We start from the raw sequence: 18,825 nt of genomic DNA on the forward strand, positions 1-18,825 counted from the left end.
ACACAAACGTGAGTTAGGAAGTGAAAGAGGGTGTGATTGGTCCTGTGGCACCCAAACCTAAACCAATCAGCGCTTCTCTAATATCAGAGAAGGAGGGGTGGAGCGGATATGCAAATGAGCCAACATATGCTTCGAATGTTGAATTAGTGTGGTGCTTTCGTAACCATTCTTATTTCGTAAACTAGCTACTTCTTAAACTCAAGATTAGATTCGTAGATCATCAGCGAAACGAATATGCCCCATGCAACAACATGTTAAATATTTAAATTATGTTAAATAATTTTGTGCTTGTCTATATAAAAACGGATTTGGGGGGCTTTATATAAACTTAACATAAAATGTCTACTTACTAATCACGTGCACCTTTTCTACTGACTCACAGTGACCTGTTAAAGAAAGACACATGAATTCACCCTGTACATCCTCAGGGTTTACAGAATAAAACTGTTTAACTGTCTGTGGTGTGGGCAGATGACGGCACTACTGTGCTGAGCAGACCCACTGTAGCTGGGATAGGGAGTCATTAAGTCGTAATCGAATCCATGCTTCTTGGCCACATCCTGAAACTTATCCAATATGGCTTCTGATACTTTTTTAGTCCTGCCTGTGAAGAGACACAACAACAACAACAACAACAGATTTACACAAGTCCTGCAGTGTCAGAACGGCTTCCAGACTTGCTGTGCTTGTACGGTTGCTCCCCTTACATTTACATTACATTTACATTTAGTCATTTAGCAGACGCTCTTATCCAGAGCGACTTACAGTAAGTACAGGGACATTCCCCCAAGGCAAGAAGGGTGAAGTGCCTTGCCCAAGGACATAACGTAATTTGGCACGGCCAGGAATCGAATTGGCAACCTTCAGATTACTAGCCCGATTCCCTAACCGCTCAGCCACCTGACTCCCTCCCCTAGACTCACTGTAGAATTTGAGGGTGACCTGCTCCATTTTCTTGAGGTGGAAGACAGCGTAGGAGATGTGGTCCGTGTCCAGAACCACGACAGCCGTGTCCAGCAGAGGCCTTCCTCCTGTGAGACGAGAGCAGAGCGCTGAGGGGGAGGAGCCTACCGAGGGGGAGGAGCCTACCGAGAGGGAGGAGCCTAACGGACACCCAGGTAAATATGGCTGTTCTAGCAGACCTAATGTTCTCACACATGCTGGTCACTTGTTATGTGTTGACCTATCTGTGAGTTTATCTATGTATGTGTTTATGTATATGTGTATCTATGTATGTGTTTGTGTGTTGTCTAACTGCATGCTCTTATGGTTCTTCCCTTTGGCACTTATTTGGTTTTCCACAATGTATGCTTCATGTTTTGGCTGCTCGCAATGTTTGGGGCTATCTCGTTGTTATGATCAGTGACTTATATACTCTTTTGTAAAGCTCTCTCTTGGAAGTGTCTATGGATAAAAGCGTCTGCTAAATGCATAAATGTAAATGTGTTTATGTGTGTATCTATGTATGTGTTATGTATGTGTGTATCTATGTATGTGTGTATCTATGTATGTGTTTATGTATGTGTGTATCTATGTATGTGTCTCTCTGTCGCTACGTGGTGAAGTGGCCTTGCTGCCACTGGTAAATGAAAACATGAAGGTGGCGAGACTGGACATGAAATACAGAGTTTAGTTTGAACAAGCAGCCAATCACTGTGCATCTGTTGTGATGCTTGATGTTTGGCTGGCATACAGACATGATACACACAGGGACTTTTATGGGTTGTTTTCAAAGTACAGAGTCCGTAAAGGGTGTGGGTGTGAGTGTGTGTGTGTGAGTGTGTGTGAGTGTGTGTGACTGTGTGTGTGTGTGTACTCACCATTAAGTACAAAGTGCCCTGGAGTGGGGGTGAGAGTGTAGGCTTGCAACACCTCCCAGCACTGATGATTACTTAGATCAGAAGAATGAGGAGGAGGAGGATGAAGAGGAGGGAGGGAGATAACAGAGAGATGGAGGTCAGTGTGACTTGTTAAGTCTCGTCTTGTGAGCTCACACATTCCTTCAGTGAGGAACAGCCCTGCCTGGTTCAGACACGCTCCCATCACGCTCCAGCTCTGGACCCCTACCTCAGCAGGTGAGGCAGGGACCTGCCTCAGCAGAGAACTGGACCCCTGCCTCAGCAGGTGAGGCAGGGACCTGCCTCAGCAGAGAACTGGACCCCTGCCTCAGCAGGTCCCTGCCTCAGCAAGGAATCTTCAAGCCAAGTGGAACCCAAGCCAACAGCTTCCCTGCGCTGCTGCATAGATGACCCGAGGAACCCGAGGAACCCTCAAGACTCAACAGATCCAAAGATGTTTCTCTCTCAGCCAAAGAATGACTGAGCTTAAACCCTCACGCACGCTCAGACTTCTAGGAATCTGTCGAGTCATGAAGTCAAGTCTCATTACTTATGAGACGTGAGCACAGCAGCAATTGCCGCTGAACAACAAGCCTCTTCCTGTTATGGAGAGAAAGAGCCACAGGCAGGAGGGAGCATGAGAGGAGGAACGGAGAAACAAGAGAAAGAGTCAAAAGATTGTTGCATCCAACAAGAGAAAATATTTGAGAAAGACAGAGAGACAGAAAGAAAGATAGAGAGAGACAAACACACAGAGACTGAGAGATTTTGACTGATCAAGAAAATGAAATATATAGTGCCCTCTGCTGGTAAGTTTTAGAACTAGATGGTGTCATTGAGTATGGCACGATAGTGGAGCATGTTGTTGCAGATGAAGAAGTTGTAGGTTCAAATCCCCCCTTGTCGCTTTGGATCAAAAGTGTCTGCTAAATGATTACATCACAATAATTACATTATTCACTATATAGTCACAAATACTGCAACTGTGTGCGCGTGCGTGCATGTGTGTGCGCGTGCGTGCATGTGTGTGCGCGTGTGTGTGTACTCACTGACGCGTCATGGTGCTGACAGACAGGGGCTGTTTGGGTTTGGAGGGCGGGGTCAGGGTCAACACTACAGCTTCCACGCTGGTCCCGTGCTTCATCAGGTAGGAACACTTGGACGCCACGCTAGACAGGTACCACGTCCCCGCCATCTGCAACACAGCACACGCTGGAAAACCTGATCAGGTGTTTGACCAGCCTGTCTGTACCTGTCTGTCTGTAGCTATCTGTAGCTGTCTGTCTGAACCTGTCGGTACCTGTCTGTAGCTGTTTGTCTGTAGCTGTCTGTAGCTGTCTATCTGTAGCTGTCTGTCTGTAGCTGTCTGTAGCTGTCTGTAGCTGTCTGTAGCTGTCTGTCTGAACCTGTCTGTAGCTATCTGTAGCTGTCTGTAGGTGTTTGTCTGTAGCTGTCTGTCTGTAGCTGTCTGTAGCTGTCTGTAGCTGTCTGTCTGAACCTGTCTGTAGCTGTCTGTAGCTGTCTGTAGGTGTTTGTCTGTAGTTGTCTGTCTGAACCTGTCTGTAGCTGTCTGTAGCTGTCTGTAGCTGTGTGTAGCAGTCTGTCTGAACCTGTCTGTCTGCTATTCTATTCTCACATTCTATTATTTCATCTAAAGAATAAAACAAAACAAAAATAAAAAACACTTTTCCCAAATGTATTTTCTAGGTTTTGCATCCAAGCACACACAAGTAGTGACAAGGTACAAAGACCATACACACACACACACATACCTGGTTTATGTCCACGTTCTTGGCCGCTGCGATCTCAGAGGTGGTGGTGGGGTCTTTTTTCTTTTTGGGTCTTACCTTTTTGGGCCTGCTCTGTGCCCCTCCAGTACCCTGTGCCAGGGTCTCCGTGAGACAGAAACACACCAGCAGGCCCACCAGGATGCCCTTCCGTGCCCCAACCATGCTCACTCTCACAGACGTCTCCTGCAGTGCTCAACTTCGATGCCTACAACCTCTCCTGCTGCTGTCTGTCTGTTCTCTCTCACTGTCGGTCTGTCTGTATGCCTGTGATACACTGTCGGTCTGTCTGTCTGTCTGTCTGTCTGTCTGCCTGTGATACACTGTCTGTCTGTCTGATGCTCGCTCTGATACACTGTCTGTCTGAGGCTCGCTCTGATACACTGTCCCGTGGTCGAACACACACACACCCAAACACCCACCCACCCACACTCACAAACACACACCACACACACAAACACCCACATTTGCACACACCACAGACCCAAACACACACACACACACACACACAGGGTTGTGACCTATCAGTTGCTCATTAACCTGGATGTCCCTGCAGTGGGATGGACCTTCCAGTCAGTATTGATATTGGTGGGCGGTATTGTTGACACAGTGATCTCTTTTCAGCGGCCCCTCAAACTTTTTCTACAATCTTTCTAACCTTTGACCCCCAATTAAACACAGTAAATAACAAGAAATACTCAAAATATTTTTTGATAGTTTTATTTATTGACAAAATGGCCTTTATTTTGAAGTGCTCAGAGAGGAGGGAAGAGTGGGCTGTGTCTCCCAGCAGAGGAGAGCTCCTGCTCTTCTGGTCAGCAGCGGGCTGGGTCAGGTGGACTGCATGACACAGAGGTCCTCGACCCAGATCCTGGTTACACAAACTCTAAAACTTCTAGATTCAGGGCTGCTCAGTGGGAGAACATATGACTGCAAATCAAGAGGTTGCATATTGTCGCTTTGGATAAAAGCGTCTGCTAAAAGAATACATTACATTCAGATGAACCTATCTTACAGAAACACTGTAGGTTAAGACAGTTACACTGAAACACACAGAAACACTGTAGATTAAGGGCTACACAATATCATCCGAGCCCTCTTCCTCTCAACTTCATATACAGTGTTACAGGAAGCCCTGGCTAAGCTGGAGGGTTAAGGGAGGGCCCAGGGTTGGGGTTAGACCAGGGGGTTGAGTTTAGTTCTGGGGGTCTGAGTGAGGTGTTCCTCCAGGGGGTGTGTCTCGATGGTGTGGGGGCGTGTCTCAACAATGTGGGGCCTCTACTTGTCTGTATCATTGGAGGGGCTCTGTTCTCGAGGTTTGAAGGTGAGGGCCGCGCTGTTGATGCAGAACCGCTGGCCTGTGGGGTCCGGCCCGTCCTCAAACACATGACCAAGGTGGGCATCACACTGCAGCACGCGCACACACACAAACACACACACACACAAACGCACACACACACAAACACACACACAAACACACACACACACACAAACGCACACACACAAACGCACACACACAAACAGAGATGACTACATATGGATCCTTTCGTTTCTGACTTACTTAACTGCTGAGTGCTGTTGTTACTACTTCCTCCTGTGGGCTTCTTTACCCATAATGCAACTCACATGTTTACACAGAACCTCTGTCCCAGCGCTGCCCAGACTGTTGTCGGGGCGACGGATGACGGAGGCGTGGCTCTCGTCTCTCCCCCACGCTCCATGGGCCTCTGTGAACGCTGGCCACCCCGTACCAGAGTCATACTTAGCCTCCGAACTGGAGAGAGGAGGGGGGAGGAGGGGAGGGGGGAGGATGGGAGGAGGGAGAGGGGGGGAGAGAGGAGGGGGGAGGAGGGGAGGGGAAGGGGGAGAGAAGAAGGGAGGGGGGAGAGAAGAGGGGAGGGGGAGGAGGGAGAGAGAGAGAGAGAGAGAGAGAGAGAGAGAGAGAGAGAGAGAGAGAGAGAGAGAGAGAGTGGAGGGGGGGTAGGTAGAAGAGAGAAAAAGAGGATGGAGTGAGAGGGGGAAATGAGAGAGTAAGAGTGAGACAAATATAAAGAGAGGGGATGGAGAGGGAGAGAGAGATGAGAACATTTACCCTATTGTTGTCTTGGAGTCAGTTTAAATGTGAAGCTGAAAGGTCAAAGGTCGGCATGTTACCTGAAGAGGGGAGAGTCACAGCACACACAGTGGTACATTCCCACGTCATTATGGTGCAGGTAGATTCCACTGAAGGGCTGAAAACACACACACATGACCTTTAGTATGTTGTCACAAACACCAAATTACTTTACGGCTGAATGAATTTGTGTTGTCACTCAGAAAGTCTCTTTCGCTGACGTCATATTCATGAGGCCAGGGGACAGATAACATGCACTATCACACTGTGCAATCCTGAGTGAGTCATTTCAACTCTCATTAAACCCTCTGACAACGTTTACGAGTTATATCTCCAGAAGCTCATGATTTCCCCTGGTGGAAAGTAGTTATATTTATATCAAGTTCCCTGGCAGTGTCCCTATCAGTATCAGACACGCTGATCTGCTCTATAGACATCTGTATAACAACATGCACGTTTAGGGGAGTCAGGTGGCTGAGCGGTTAGGGAAGCGGGCTTGTAATCAGAAGGTTGCCAGTTCAGTTCCCGGCTGTGCCAGATGACGTTGTGTCCTTGGGCAAGGCACTTCACCCTACTTGCCTCGGGGGAATGTCCCTGTACTTACTGTAAGTCCCTCTGGATAAGAGCGTCTGCTAAATGACTAAAAATGTAATGTAATGTAAATGTAGATAAGGGTGAATGGAGGCTGTCAGTTTGTTGTTGTAGCTGTTTGTAAAACACCTGTGTGTGTTTTACAAACAGCTACAACAACAAACACTCATATAGGTACTCATAACACACTCATATAGGTACTCATAACACACTCATATAGGTACTCATAACACACTCATATAGGTACTCATAACACACTCATATAGGTACTCATAACACACTCATATAGGTACTCATAACACACTCATATAGGTACTCATAACACACTCATATAGGTACTCATAACACACTCATATAGGTACTCATAACACACTCATATAGGTACTCATAACACACTCATATAGGTACTCATAACACACTCATATAGGTACTCATAACACACTCATATAGCTGATCAAAATCTCAGGGGGACAGAGGGGACATGACCCCCCCATCCCGGGAAAAATATGATTTGTCCCCCCCAATAAATCACTGTAAACATAAGGAAATTAAAATAATATTAATAATATACATTTAACACATTACAATGTAGGCTATGTGTTACAGAAGAAATTTTGGATTTCCCCTCAGGAATTGCTCTTGAGAAAATGTCATATAATTGTCCCTCCCAAACTTGATAACATGTTTTCGCCACTGATAGGTATACGGTATACCCATAGGCACACACACAACTTACCACTTCGGTGCCCTTCTCCCTCGTGATTACGTACTGCTCTGGAGAGAGCTTCTTCTGCCAGTCTGTTGTCTCATCATAGCGAGTCAGAGACTGCAAGCCTGTCACACACACACATTTTTCAACTGCATTGTTTTGTTAATTTTAGTCCAAATTTGCTGCTATCTCTTAGATCTGAGGGAAATGTGATTTTGGCAACCCTCAAATGTTGGTTCTGTTTAACTGACTGATCCTGCTGGGCAATAGCTACAACATATCACATCAGAGATGGATCTTTTTCGATTTCGAAATCATCCTCGTGTGAAAACGGAATACTTTTTCATATAAAAAAAACACACATTGACATGCAAAGTTTCACATAGGCGAGTAGCCCTAGGCAGCTCCTGCTCGGCCGCAGCTTAACAGCTAGAACTCGGGCTACACGGGTGATTTACCTGCACTTGTGAAGACAGGACGGCGGAAGGCTGGGATTCTCTTGGGCAACAATGCAGACTTGGCGACCGCACTTTGAGAAATCACTCTGGAGAGTCGAACTACGAGACCGGACATGTTCTCTGTCGATTCACGCGCTTTCGGAGTCAAGTGCAGCCCTGTGCAGTCAGACGCGGACTGAGCGGCTCTCGTCTCCGCTGATGGGAGACTTTCAACCCTGCAGAAAGTTACCGTCCGGTTATGAGTTGTCAGTTATGTCCTCTGAGACCTGGCTAAAAACCAGATAGTAAAATTATATGGGTCAAAGTTTAGAATGCAGATAAGAGCTCATATACAAGGTCCTTTGTACCTGCTTAGTTTTGGCAATGGCTTCAAAAGCCAAAATATCATGGACTACTAGGATATAGGCAATAGCCTATATCCTTGGCCTTACAATATACTACTCATATAGGAATTACATTGGCGTATTGCGGAATCGTGACCAAATGTCATGCCGTAGGCCTATAATTAATATTTTGCCTTTTTGTCTAAACTCAAAAATTGTATCGGTTTTGAAACGTGTTAAAGTTGTCTAACATAGGCTACCATCCATGGCATGACGGTGTGAGACAGTCCAGAATAATCTTAATGACCAGAAACATGGACACGTGACTAGTTCATGTGGGCTTCATCTACCGGCGTGCGGCAGATTAAGCATGTCCGAATTTATCTGAAGTATACACAGCGAACAGAAGATTAGATCAATAAAACCCTGTCCCAGCTCGCAGAAGGCATGTCAGGACACCGGGGTGCGAGTCCGACCTTGTAGACTAACTGTAAAGTTACAACATCATTCAAGTAGCCTATAGCCATCTAAACAAGGAGCCTATAGCCATCTAAACAAGGAGCCTATAGCCAATCTAAACAAGGAGCGATCGTGAATGAACGTGGTAGGCAACAGTACAGAGGTAACAGTTTCAGGTTGGATATTCGGCAGTTTAGAACTTTGTTCTGCAGTTAAACACACAGGCAAAATAAATATTCAAGGAAAGGGAATTAACTACTTATTATTATAAATAAACGTGAATGAGAAGGGTAAATTGAACTTAACACACCCTCAATATCAAACTAAACTGACAATATGATACTACGTGCAGAATGAACAATAGAACAACTAATTTGTCCCTGCATCAATTAAGGTTCTGCCTAGCTCATCGAATTAGAAACGATTGTTCCCTTAGTGAGGAACTCCTCCATCTTAACAAGCAGTCCTGCCCAAACCCTGAATACACAACAATTAGACATAACTATTTAACAAAACTTTAATACAAGTACTGTCATTAAAATTTCAGATGAAAATAGTTAAATGGCATTAAGGCACTGTGATGTTTCTAAAGTACTGGTTATTCAAAATGCTACTGGCCATTTTAGGGAGAGTGGGGGTCTAGATGTAGTGAATGTGGAGGGAGGGTGGAGGGTCTAGATGGTCTGGTAGTGAATGTGGAGGGAGGGTGGAGGGTCTAGATGGTCTGGTAGTGAATGTGGAGGGTCTAGATGGTCTGGTAGTAAATGTGGAGGGAGGGTTGAGGGTCTAGATGGTCTGGTAGTGAATGTGGAGGGAGGGTGGAGGGTCTAGATGGTCTGGTAGTGAATGTGGAGGGAGGGTGGAGGGTCTAGATGGTCTGGTAGTGAATGTGGAGGGTCTAGATGGTCTGGTAGTGAATGTGGAGGGAGGGTGGAGGGTCTAGATGGTCTGGTAGTGAATGTGGAGGGTCTAGATGGTCTGGTAGTGAATGTGGAGGGAGGGTGGAGGGTCTAGATGGTCTGGTAGTGAATGTGGAGGGTCTAGATGGTCTGGTAGTGAATGTGGAGGGAGGGTGGAGGGTCTAGATGGTCTGGTAGTGAATGTGGAGGGTCTAGATGGTCTGGTAGTGAATGTGGAGGGAGGGTGGAGGGTCTAGATGGTCTGGTAGTGAATGTGGAGGGAGGGTGGAGGGTCTAGATGGTCTGGTAGTGAATGTGGAGGGAGGGTGGAGGGTCTAGATGGTCTGGTAGTGAATGGCTGCGGGGGTGTTGATCCTCAGGAACCTGCCAGGCTGGTACAGGAGGTCCACCAGGTAAGTCCTGCGCTGGGGCAGGGGCCGTGGGGCCTGGGTGGGGAGGGGGCCCGAGGCCTGGGGGGGGAGGGGGCCTGGGGCCTGGGGGGGTCCGCTGGAGAGCAGCACCTGGTTCCACGCCCGGTTATATTCCCCCCGCTCCAGGCTACAGCTCAGCCCAATACGGTCAGCCAGGGCCTGGGGGGAGGAGGGAGATAAGGGGAGGAGGGAGATGAGGGGAGGAGGGGTTGGTTAGAAGTGCAAGAGAGAAAGAGAGGGAGATGTGAGGTGATCCACTGGAGTGTGCTACCTTGTAGAGCAGGGCTCGGTGGTAGTATAGTGTGTATAGTAAGTGTGCTACCTTGTAGAGCAGGGCTCGGTGGTAGTATAGTGTGTATAGTAAGTGTGCTACCTTGTAGAGCAGGGCTCGGTGGTAAAAGGTTCCCATGCGGATGCGGCCTATAGGGATGATGTTGGACTGCAGCTCAAACTTCAGCTCACTGATGTGGAGTTCCCACAGGAAGTCATGCTGCCTGTCAGTCTCCACAGCCCCGCCCATCGCCTCGCTCACCAGCCTGACAGCCAATCACAGGAGTTTTAGGGCTTGAGTGGCTGCAGAAACAGCCAATGGCAAGCCAGGAAACCACTGTGGGTTGGCCATGAAGTTGAGCGTACATTGTTTATTGGATGGATGGTAAATCCTGGATCGTTTAGACCCTAGAGGTTAAACACTTACAAAGAAATTGCCTTTTACATTTAGTCATTTTTACATTTAGTCATTTAGCAGACGCTCTTATCCAGAGCGACTTACAGTAAGTACAGGGACATTCCCCCAAGGCAAGTAGGGTGAAGTGCCTTGCCCAAGGACACAACGTCAGTTGGTATGACCGGGAATCGAACTGGCAACCTTCGGATTACTAGCCCGATTCCCTCACCGCTCAGCCAACAGACTGAGCGGTGACTCCCTTTTCATGGAAGTCTGACATATCACATGCAGAGGTTGTGTATGATAACTGGTCGAGTTCATGTGTCACTCAGAGTGTTTGAGGGAGCCCTGAAATGAAGATTGATAAATAATTCCCCAGTCCCCGGTCCTGTGGTAGGTCACCTGGCCAGAGCGCTGTACTGCTCCGCCTCCTCAGCCAGGGGAAGCACGGCCGCAGCCTCAGACACCAGGCGCTGGAGGGCGTAGTCGAAGGGCAGTATCCATGGTTTCTCTGGAAGCGAGACTTCCTGTTGGGTCGAGACTTCCTGTTGGGTTAGGGTCTCGTCCTCCCTGCGCCCTTTACCCTTCCCTTTACTGTGGAGTGAGGGACAACGTCTCAAATAACAGCTTGTACATGCGCACACACACAGATACACACACACAGACACACACACACAAATACACGCACACAGACACACACACACACACAGATACACACACACAGACACACACACACACAGATACACGCACACAGACACACACACACAGATACACACACACAGACACACACACACACAGATACACGCACACAGACACACACACACAGATACACACAGATACACACACACAGACACACACACACACAGATACACAGACACACACACAGATACACACACACCTTGGCGTCCTGCAGCTGGCCTTGCTGCTGAGTGCCGAGGCGGTGCGTGTGTCAGTAGGAATGTCCTGCAGCCTCTCCTCTGACTGCTCCACTGGGACCCTGCCACAAGCAGGAAGCAGGGAACAGGAAGCAGGGAACAGGAAGCAGGGAACAGGAAGCAGGAAACAGAAAAAAGGAAGCAGGGAGCATACAATAATTCATAAAAAACAGTCCAATATAGGGAAGTGTAAATACATTTAGAGCAGATAAACTCCATGTCTTATTAGGTCTAACAGGGTCTACTGGCAGCCTGCTAGCTCTGGCCTGCTTGACATGCAGAAGGAGCATGCCCCTCTACCCCGGGCCCCTCTACCCCGGGCCCCTCTACCCCGGGCCCCTCTACCCCGGGTCCATCTACAAAATAAACTTAAGGGCCAACCAGCATCCACCCCATCCTGCACCACAAACACACACAGACTACTCAAGGAGCAGAGCAAATCAAGCATACAGGGAAGCCAGAGGTAAAGGACTGCTGGGGCTGTGAGGGGACACATTGTGACTATGAATGAAGGTCGCACGCCCCCCTCCCCCCTCCAGGACACAGGGTGAAACTCAGTTCACATCAGACACCCATCTGCCTTCCTATAGAACTACGGCATAATAGGGTGCTCCATTATTCCTGGGGTGGTGTGTATGAGCGCTGTGTTTGTATGTGTGTTGGTGTGTGCGTGTGTGTAGCTGTGATTGTGTGTGTAAGTGTGAGTGTGTGTTTAGTTTCAGGGTACTGGAGTGGAAGAGAGGTACCCTGGGGGTCTGCTCTCTTTAACAAAGTCAATTCATTAAAATGCTAGATGTAGTGTAGAGAGGATACTAGATGGAGACACAGTGTGTGTGTGGTATTGTGTGTGTGTGGTACTGTGTGTGTGTGTGTGGTACTGTGAGTGTGTGCCTGCCCACTAGCATTTAGCTGCCCTTTCACACTACATCTTTTTCATTGTGAGCCTGTCAGCAGCCAGGAGACACACAGAGTGGAGACACAAGGAGAGGAGGGAGAAAGGAGGGGAGGAGGAGGAGAGAGGATAAGAGAGGAGGAGAGGATAGAGGTGGAGAGAGCAGGGGAGAAGAGGAGAGAGGAAGGGAGGAGAGAGAGGAGGTTGTTGCTGTGTGTCTAGGGGGCTGTGTGTGTAGAGGGCTGTGTGTGTAGAGGGCTGTGTGTCTAGAGGGCTGTGTGTCTAGAGGGCTGTGTGTCTAGAGGGCTGTGTGTCTAGAGGGCTGTGTGTCTAGAGGGCTGTGTGTCTAGAGGGCTGTGTGTCTAGAGGGCTGTGGGTCTAGAGGGCTGTGTGTCTAGAGGGCTGTGTGTCTAGAGGGCTGTGGGTCTAGAGGGCTGTGGGTCTAGAGGGCTGTGTGTCTAGAGGGCTGTGTGTCTAGAGGGCTGTGTGTCTAGAGGGCTGTGTGTCTAGAGGGCTGTGTGTCTAGAGGGCTGTGTGTCTAGAGGGCTGTGGGTCTAGAGGGCTGTGTGTCTAGAGGGCTGTGTGTCTAGAGGGCTGTGTGTCTAGAGGGCTGTGTGTCTAGAGGGCTGTGTGTCTAGAGGGCTGTGTGTCTAGAGGGTTGTGTGTCTAGAGGGCTGTGTGTCTAGAAGGCTGTGTGTGTAGAGGGCTGTGGGTCTAGAAGGCTGTGTGTCTAGAGGGCTGTGTGTCTAGAGGGCTGTGTGTCTAGAGGGCTGTGTGTCTAGAGGGCTGTGTGTCTAGAGGGCTGTGTGTCTAGAAGGCTGTGTGTGTAGAGGGCTGTGGGTCTAGAAGGCTGTGGGTCTAGAGGGCTGTGTGTCTAGAGGGCTGTGTGTCTAGAAGGCTGTGTGTGTAGAGGGCTGTGGGTCTAGAAGGCTGTGGGTCTAGAGGGCTGTGTGTCTAGAGGGCTGTGTGTGTAGAGGGCTGTGTGTGTAGAGGGCTGTGTGTCTAGAGGGCTGTGGGTCTAGAGGGCTGTGGGTCTAGAGGGCTGTGTGTCTAGAGGGCTGTGTGTCTAGAGGGCTGTGGGTCTAGAGGGCTGTGTGTCTAGAAGGCTCTGTGTGTAGAGGGCTGTGTGTCTAGAAGGCTGTGGGTCTAGAGGGCTGTGTGTGTAGAGGGCTGTGTGTCTAGAGGGCTGTGTGTGTAGAGGGCTGTGTGTCTAGAGGGCTGTGTGTCTAGAGGGCTGTGTGTGTAGAGGGCTGTGTGTCTGTCCTGACTCACGTGTGCAGGGTCTTGGTGTTGACGGTGATGACAGCCCTGCGCTGGGTGAGAGGCTGCTTAGACATCTCCTCCAGAGACAGCACTGTCTGTCCCGGACGAGCCTGGGGAGGGGAGAGGACTTAACCAGGGTGTAGGGCTGTCTAACGGTTTGTGGTGTGTGACTGTGTGTGTGTGTACCTGTCCAGGGTCGTAGAAGCCATCGCTGATGAGGTCTGTGCAGCCCAGCTGGCCGGTCAGGCTGTATTTGAGGGAAGGGTTGAAATCCAGAAGCTTCTGGAAGGCTCTCTCACTGAAAGTACTCCTCCGGTTCACTGAACAGTTAATGTCCTGCAACAGCTCCAGGGCCCTGACACACACACACACACAGAGATACATGGACCAAGTTTACTCAAAAGAACAGAAAAAAAAGTTTCTAAAGGTTGCAAAAATATTTTCGAAAAAAGGTTACTTTTTTTGTTGTTTGTAACTCTAGCGCCATCTACTGACTCCAGTCGGTCTCTGTTCATGGAACGAACAACATGACTCCTTCTTTACTTTAGATGAAGGTATAAATATAAATCATGTTAGAACTAATGCACTTCTGATCCATGATCTTCTGCAGTACTCAAACCAGGCCTCTCCAGCCCTGTTCCTGGGGAGCTACCTACCTCTTGGTTTATGCTCCAACCACACTTACTTGACCTGAATCAACAATAGTTACCTGATCAACCAGCTAATTATTCGAATCCGGTGTGCTAGATTAGTGTTGGAGTGAGAACGTCCAGGCATGTAGCTCTCCAGGAGCAGGGCTGGAGAGCCCTGTCTGCTCTGACATCATCTGTGTGACATCATCTGTGTGACATCATCTGTGTGACATCATCTGTGTGATGATGTCATGCCCAGGCTCACCCCAGGCTGCACAGCTCCACGGCCGTGGCCTCGTCATTGGCGCAAACGCTGAGGGCCCAGCATGCATTGCGCCTCACTGCTTTGTGATTGGACTGTAGCAGCCTGACCAATGGAGCGAGGCCGCCGGCGTTCCTAAGCTACGTGAGAAAAACAGACAAGGTCAGTGTGTGAGTGTGTGTATCTATAATTGTGTTTATGTGAGTGTGTGTCTATATGTGTGTGTGTGAGTGTGTGTCTATATGTGTGTGTGTATGTGAGTGTGTGTGTGAGTGTGTGTCTATATGTGTGTGTGTGTGTGTGTGAGTGTGTGTCTATATGTGTGTGTGTGAGTGTGTGTCTATATGTGTGTGTGTGAGTGTGTGTCTTACGTCTGCCCTCCCGTCAGCATCGCAGGCCAGAGCAGCCAGGGCCTGGGTGGTGTGCAGCAGGGTGTGTGTGTGTGAGTGTGTGTCTTACGTCTGCCCTCCCGTCAGCATCGCAGGCCAGAGCAGCCAGGGCCTGGGTGGTGTGCAGCAGGGTGTGTGTGTCTGGGCAGCCGAGGGGCTCCACCAGAGCCCGCATGGCTCCGCGGGACAGGATGCTACTTCGCACCACTTCCTGCTGGGCCATGTGGGAGAGGGCGGCGGCCGCGTGGGCCACGCCCCCGGGAGAACCATCCTGCAGCAGCTGCACCAATCCCTGCTCTCCCTCAGCCTCGTACGCCGCACTGACACACACAGATACACACACACAGAATCACACAGACACACACTCATAGAACAATTTCTGCTTAGCAACACAACAACAGAGAGAGAGAGAGAGAGAGAGAGAGAGAGAGAGAGAGAGAGAGAGAGAGAGAGAGAGAGAGAGAGAGAGAGAGAGAGAGAGAGAGAGAGAGAGATGGAGGGAGGACTCACTAGGCATTGAGCTGGTGGTTGTGTGTGAGGTTGGACAGGGCCAGGGCTGCGGCCTCTCTCACCTCTGACCCCTCATTGCTTAGCAACTTAACCACTGCGCGGATGCCGTCTGAAACACGCCCATACATGCATATTCATGAAGCATGGCTCCGCCTCCCACTGCTACTGGAACTGGTGTTGTGTTTGTGTTAAACCGTCTGTGTGTGTGTGTGTGCCTCACCCAGGTGTCTGAAGGTGTCTCTGTGTGTGTGTGTGCCTCACCCAGGTGTCTGAAGGTGTCTCTGCTGGCCATGCTGAGGCTCATGGCAGCGACAGCCTGACAGCTAGCGATCCTCACGCTGTCGTTCTCCACACACAGCAGCTCCACCAGGACCTGCTCCACAGCCTGCTCATGAAGCAGCTGGCGATTCTCAGCTACACACACACACACACACACACACACACACAGCTGAGCACAAAGCCTGGATGAATGACCTCACACACACACACACACACAGGCGCGCTGGCTCACAGGTGTGTGCGACCCTGGCAAGGGAGGTGAGGACGAGGGCCTGGACAGCAGGCTGGGGGGAGGAGAGGAGGATCTGCAGCAGGGTGCTCATCCCCCCAGACTCAGCCAGCACTCGCACACTGGCCTCCTCCAGCATGCAGGAGGACAACACGCGCAGAGCAGCCACATGCAGGTCCCCACACTCCTGGAGGGGAGGGGGAGTATGGAGGGGGAGGTGGAGGGGTGGAGGAAGTATGTGTTAAAATCTATCTCCTCCCTTGACATCAGTGCATTAAGCATTGAAACACACACAATAACCCCCCCAACACACACACACACACCTTCCCACCCCCCTAAACACACACACACTAGCCCCCCAACACCCCCCCCCCCACCTTGTTGGCGAGCAGCTCCAGCAGCGTGGCCAGCCCCTGCTCCTCCCGCAGGCAGGCCCGTGTGTCTGGGTCCAGGCTCAGCAGCTCCAGGGAGGCCAGGCCCAGCTGCTGGATCACCACGAACTCTGACCTCAGCAGCTCCAGCAAGGGAGGGATCCCCTGCAGCCCCTGCACCGCCTCCCTGCTGGGCAGGTCCTGCACTCACACACACACACGCACATATATATATACATACACACACTCAGACAAATAATCAACAGCATTGGTACACAGTCCCCTTTGAGAGCAGCCTGTGATAGGGGGTGGTAGAGGTGTGTGAGGGGTGAGGGAGGCCGTTACCTGGACCAGGTTACAGATGCACTCGGCTGAGTTCTTCTTTACGTCGGGGTCTGGGCTGGACAGCAGCTGCAGGAGGGGCCCCAGGCCCTGGCTGGAGAAGATCTGGACCTTACAGCTGAAGTCCACTGACAGGGAGACCAGGCACAGAGTAGCAAACTCCTGGACCACCACGTCCTCTATGGAAGAATACACACTCAGCTGGAGCAGGACATCGATAGGGTGGGATCTCTTTTTTGTCATTTTTGTGGGCACCCTTGATTACTTTTTAATACTTGAGTGACTATGATGGAGTGTGATGATGTGCATGATTGAGGCCGTATTGATGACATCACAGTGTGTGTGTATTCCTCAGGATGGACAGATACCTTCAGGTGACATCACAGTGTGTGTGTATTCCTCAGGATGGACAGATACCTTCAGGTGACAGTTTAGCGATGACGGAAGGGATAACGTCAATTTTCTTCAGAAGTCTCTTCACATCACCTAGCAATAACAGAAATGAACGTGTTCAAAACATTGTTTTCTTTTCTCTCCAACAGCTAGTCCCAATCAGTTGTTCCAGAGGGACAGTCAGACAGGTCAGAAAGACAATCAGTCAGTCAGCCAACCAGTCAGACAAACAGCCAGCCAGTCAGTCAGACAATCAGAAGAGAGCCAGACAGCCAGTCAACACAGAGGCTCTCACCATTGGCAGCCATGACACCCAGGGCCATGAATGCGTTTCGTCGCACTAGCTTGTCTTCGTGGGAGATGAGCTGGCAGAGTGGCTCCACAGCCCCCAGTCCCAGCAGAGAGCTGCAGTTCTCATCTCCTGCCACCAGAGGGCGGTGGAGAGAAGGAGATGAACACAGGGGAAGAGGGCACCTTCCTTTTCAGGCTAATCTCAGTTCACTTTAGTAAAAAAAACTATCTCATTGGCTTCAAACACAATCTGTTCAGTCAATAAACGAAAGCACTGCTCCTCTTATATCTCAAAACAGAGAAGTGAGAGAGAGGGAAGAGAGAGAGAGAGAGAGGGGGGGGGGGGGGGGGGGAGAGAGACAAAGAGAGGAGAGAGAGACAGAGGGATACTACCTTTCTTTGCAAATGTGTGAATAGCTTCACATGCTTTGGCCAAGACCTCCTCCTCTGGGGAGTTGAGCATGAGAACCACTGTGGCTGGCTTCCTGCTCTCGATGGGCAGGGGGTCAAACTGCTGGATGGGGGGGGGGGGGGGGGGGGGGGTGCATACAAATGACTCAGTGTGTTTGTTCAGCACAAATGAAGGACGTAATTATCCTTTAACTCTAACGAAAGGGGTTAGCTAGTCGATTATATTCTTACAGTGTCCTTAGAGGGAGCCTCATTCTCCTTCTTCACTTTCTTTCCCATTCTGAAACGAGAAACAAAACTTTTATCAAATTAGAAAAAAGGAATGTATTAATTTTTTCACTTAAATGCAATGCTGATGGTAGTTTCGCTGAGTTTGTTGGCAAACCAGCTGAGTAGAGAACTAACTGAACTTGGCTAATGAGTAATGTACCATAAACTAGCTGCTGTACTGTAGGCAGCTCTAGCTACGCAGAGATTAGCTAGCTAGCTACTTGATGAAAGATTGCAAAATACCATACATTTAAAAACAAGAAAGCTTTAGGTCAGTAATTGTGACTTTCCTAATCGCCCTTTCTTTTGGGTTCATTACCTGTTATTAACTCACAGACCAGTCAGAAGCGCCCAGGTTTTCGGCTAGCTTGTTAGCCAGACAGATCGCAATGTTTTGGAAATGTGGAAGGATGACTTGGTTGCTAAGCGACGTGAACCACATTGTTTCGGGTGTAATTCAAAACGTGCTCGTGACCTCCTTGGACCATATACAGGGACCGCGATGGGAGATTTGACCTGTGAAAGTGTATTATTATAGAATATTAATAGACAAGTGTTCATCTTCAAACGTACATGTACCGTGATAAAACTAGTACTTGAATATTTGTTTAGCGTGTGGTTGAAAAATCATTGTCACGGTCAAAAATAAATGCTGATAAGAATGTAAGTGGATGTCCAGACCACAAATGTGTTCCCCGGGAGTAAAGATGCCTGTTCCCTTAAGAGGTGGTCCATTCTGGCAGCACGAGGCCCTTGGCATGAGGAGGGTGAGTCATAAAACAAATGAGCACTACATCAGCATCAGCAAACTGAGGTTCCCCCCTCGGAGACGCACTGACACAGCAGCGGAGCGCCGATGGAAAAAGCACACTCTGCACCAAAACCCAGATGACCTCTAACGGCATTAGGCCTACCTCCGCTGGTGCGGGACACTGTCACTCAACTGTCTCGAGCCCGGCTGCCCTCAGATTCATCTCAAATTAAGCAAGTTGCCGGTGGGGGGGGGGGGGATGTTGAACATGCTCACATGGGTTTTACACTTGTACATTATTAGGGGTTTGCAAAAGGGGCATTGGATAAA

At 49.4% G+C, this 18,825-nt stretch overlaps 3 protein-coding genes across 3 annotated transcripts in view; all 3 read right to left on the bottom strand.

Annotated features, from left to right (window-relative positions):
* The window catches only part of c8g (complement component 8, gamma polypeptide), a 4,248-nt gene extending 312 nt beyond the window's left edge, over positions 1 to 3,936 (bottom strand). The window contains exons 1-6 of the mRNA XM_067252112.1: positions 3,611 to 3,936; positions 2,888 to 3,033; positions 1,821 to 1,891; positions 924 to 1,031; positions 503 to 604; positions 351 to 386 (exon numbers count right to left, since the gene is read on the bottom strand). Of these exons, the coding sequence (XP_067108213.1) occupies positions 351 to 386; positions 503 to 604; positions 924 to 1,031; positions 1,821 to 1,891; positions 2,888 to 3,033; positions 3,611 to 3,790 (643 nt within the window). The 5' untranslated portion in view covers positions 3,791 to 3,936. The remainder of the gene's footprint in view (positions 1 to 350; positions 387 to 502; positions 605 to 923; positions 1,032 to 1,820; positions 1,892 to 2,887; positions 3,034 to 3,610) is intronic.
* Positions 3,937 to 4,331: 395 nt separating this feature from the next.
* Positions 4,332 to 7,970, bottom strand: msrb2 (methionine sulfoxide reductase B2). The gene is made up of 5 exons (XM_067251966.1): positions 7,497 to 7,970; positions 7,066 to 7,163; positions 5,780 to 5,856; positions 5,252 to 5,399; positions 4,332 to 5,032 (listed from the first exon to the last, which is right to left on the bottom strand). Exons 1-5 carry the CDS (start codon positions 7,609 to 7,611, stop codon positions 4,904 to 4,906), a joined length of 567 nt encoding a protein of 188 aa, XP_067108067.1. The 5' UTR covers positions 7,612 to 7,970; the 3' UTR covers positions 4,332 to 4,903.
* Positions 7,971 to 9,451: 1,481 nt separating this feature from the next.
* On the bottom strand, positions 9,452 to 17,753 carry armc3 (armadillo repeat containing 3). The gene is made up of 17 exons (XM_067252015.1): positions 17,706 to 17,753; positions 17,457 to 17,577; positions 17,068 to 17,193; positions 16,797 to 16,865; positions 16,383 to 16,558; positions 16,044 to 16,238; positions 15,670 to 15,853; positions 15,420 to 15,572; positions 15,159 to 15,267; positions 14,719 to 14,968; positions 14,263 to 14,399; positions 13,552 to 13,720; positions 13,375 to 13,475; positions 11,174 to 11,272; positions 10,678 to 10,869; positions 9,982 to 10,144; positions 9,452 to 9,767 (listed from the first exon to the last, which is right to left on the bottom strand). Exons 1-17 carry the CDS (start codon positions 17,751 to 17,753, stop codon positions 9,513 to 9,515), a joined length of 2,547 nt encoding a protein of 848 aa, XP_067108116.1. The 3' UTR covers positions 9,452 to 9,512.
* Positions 17,754 to 18,825: the final 1,072 nt, after the last annotated feature.

The sequence above is a fragment of the Osmerus mordax genome, chromosome 15 (genome assembly GCF_038355195.1).
Source record: "Osmerus mordax isolate fOsmMor3 chromosome 15, fOsmMor3.pri, whole genome shotgun sequence".
NCBI lineage: Eukaryota > Metazoa > Chordata > Actinopteri > Osmeriformes > Osmeridae > Osmerus > Osmerus mordax.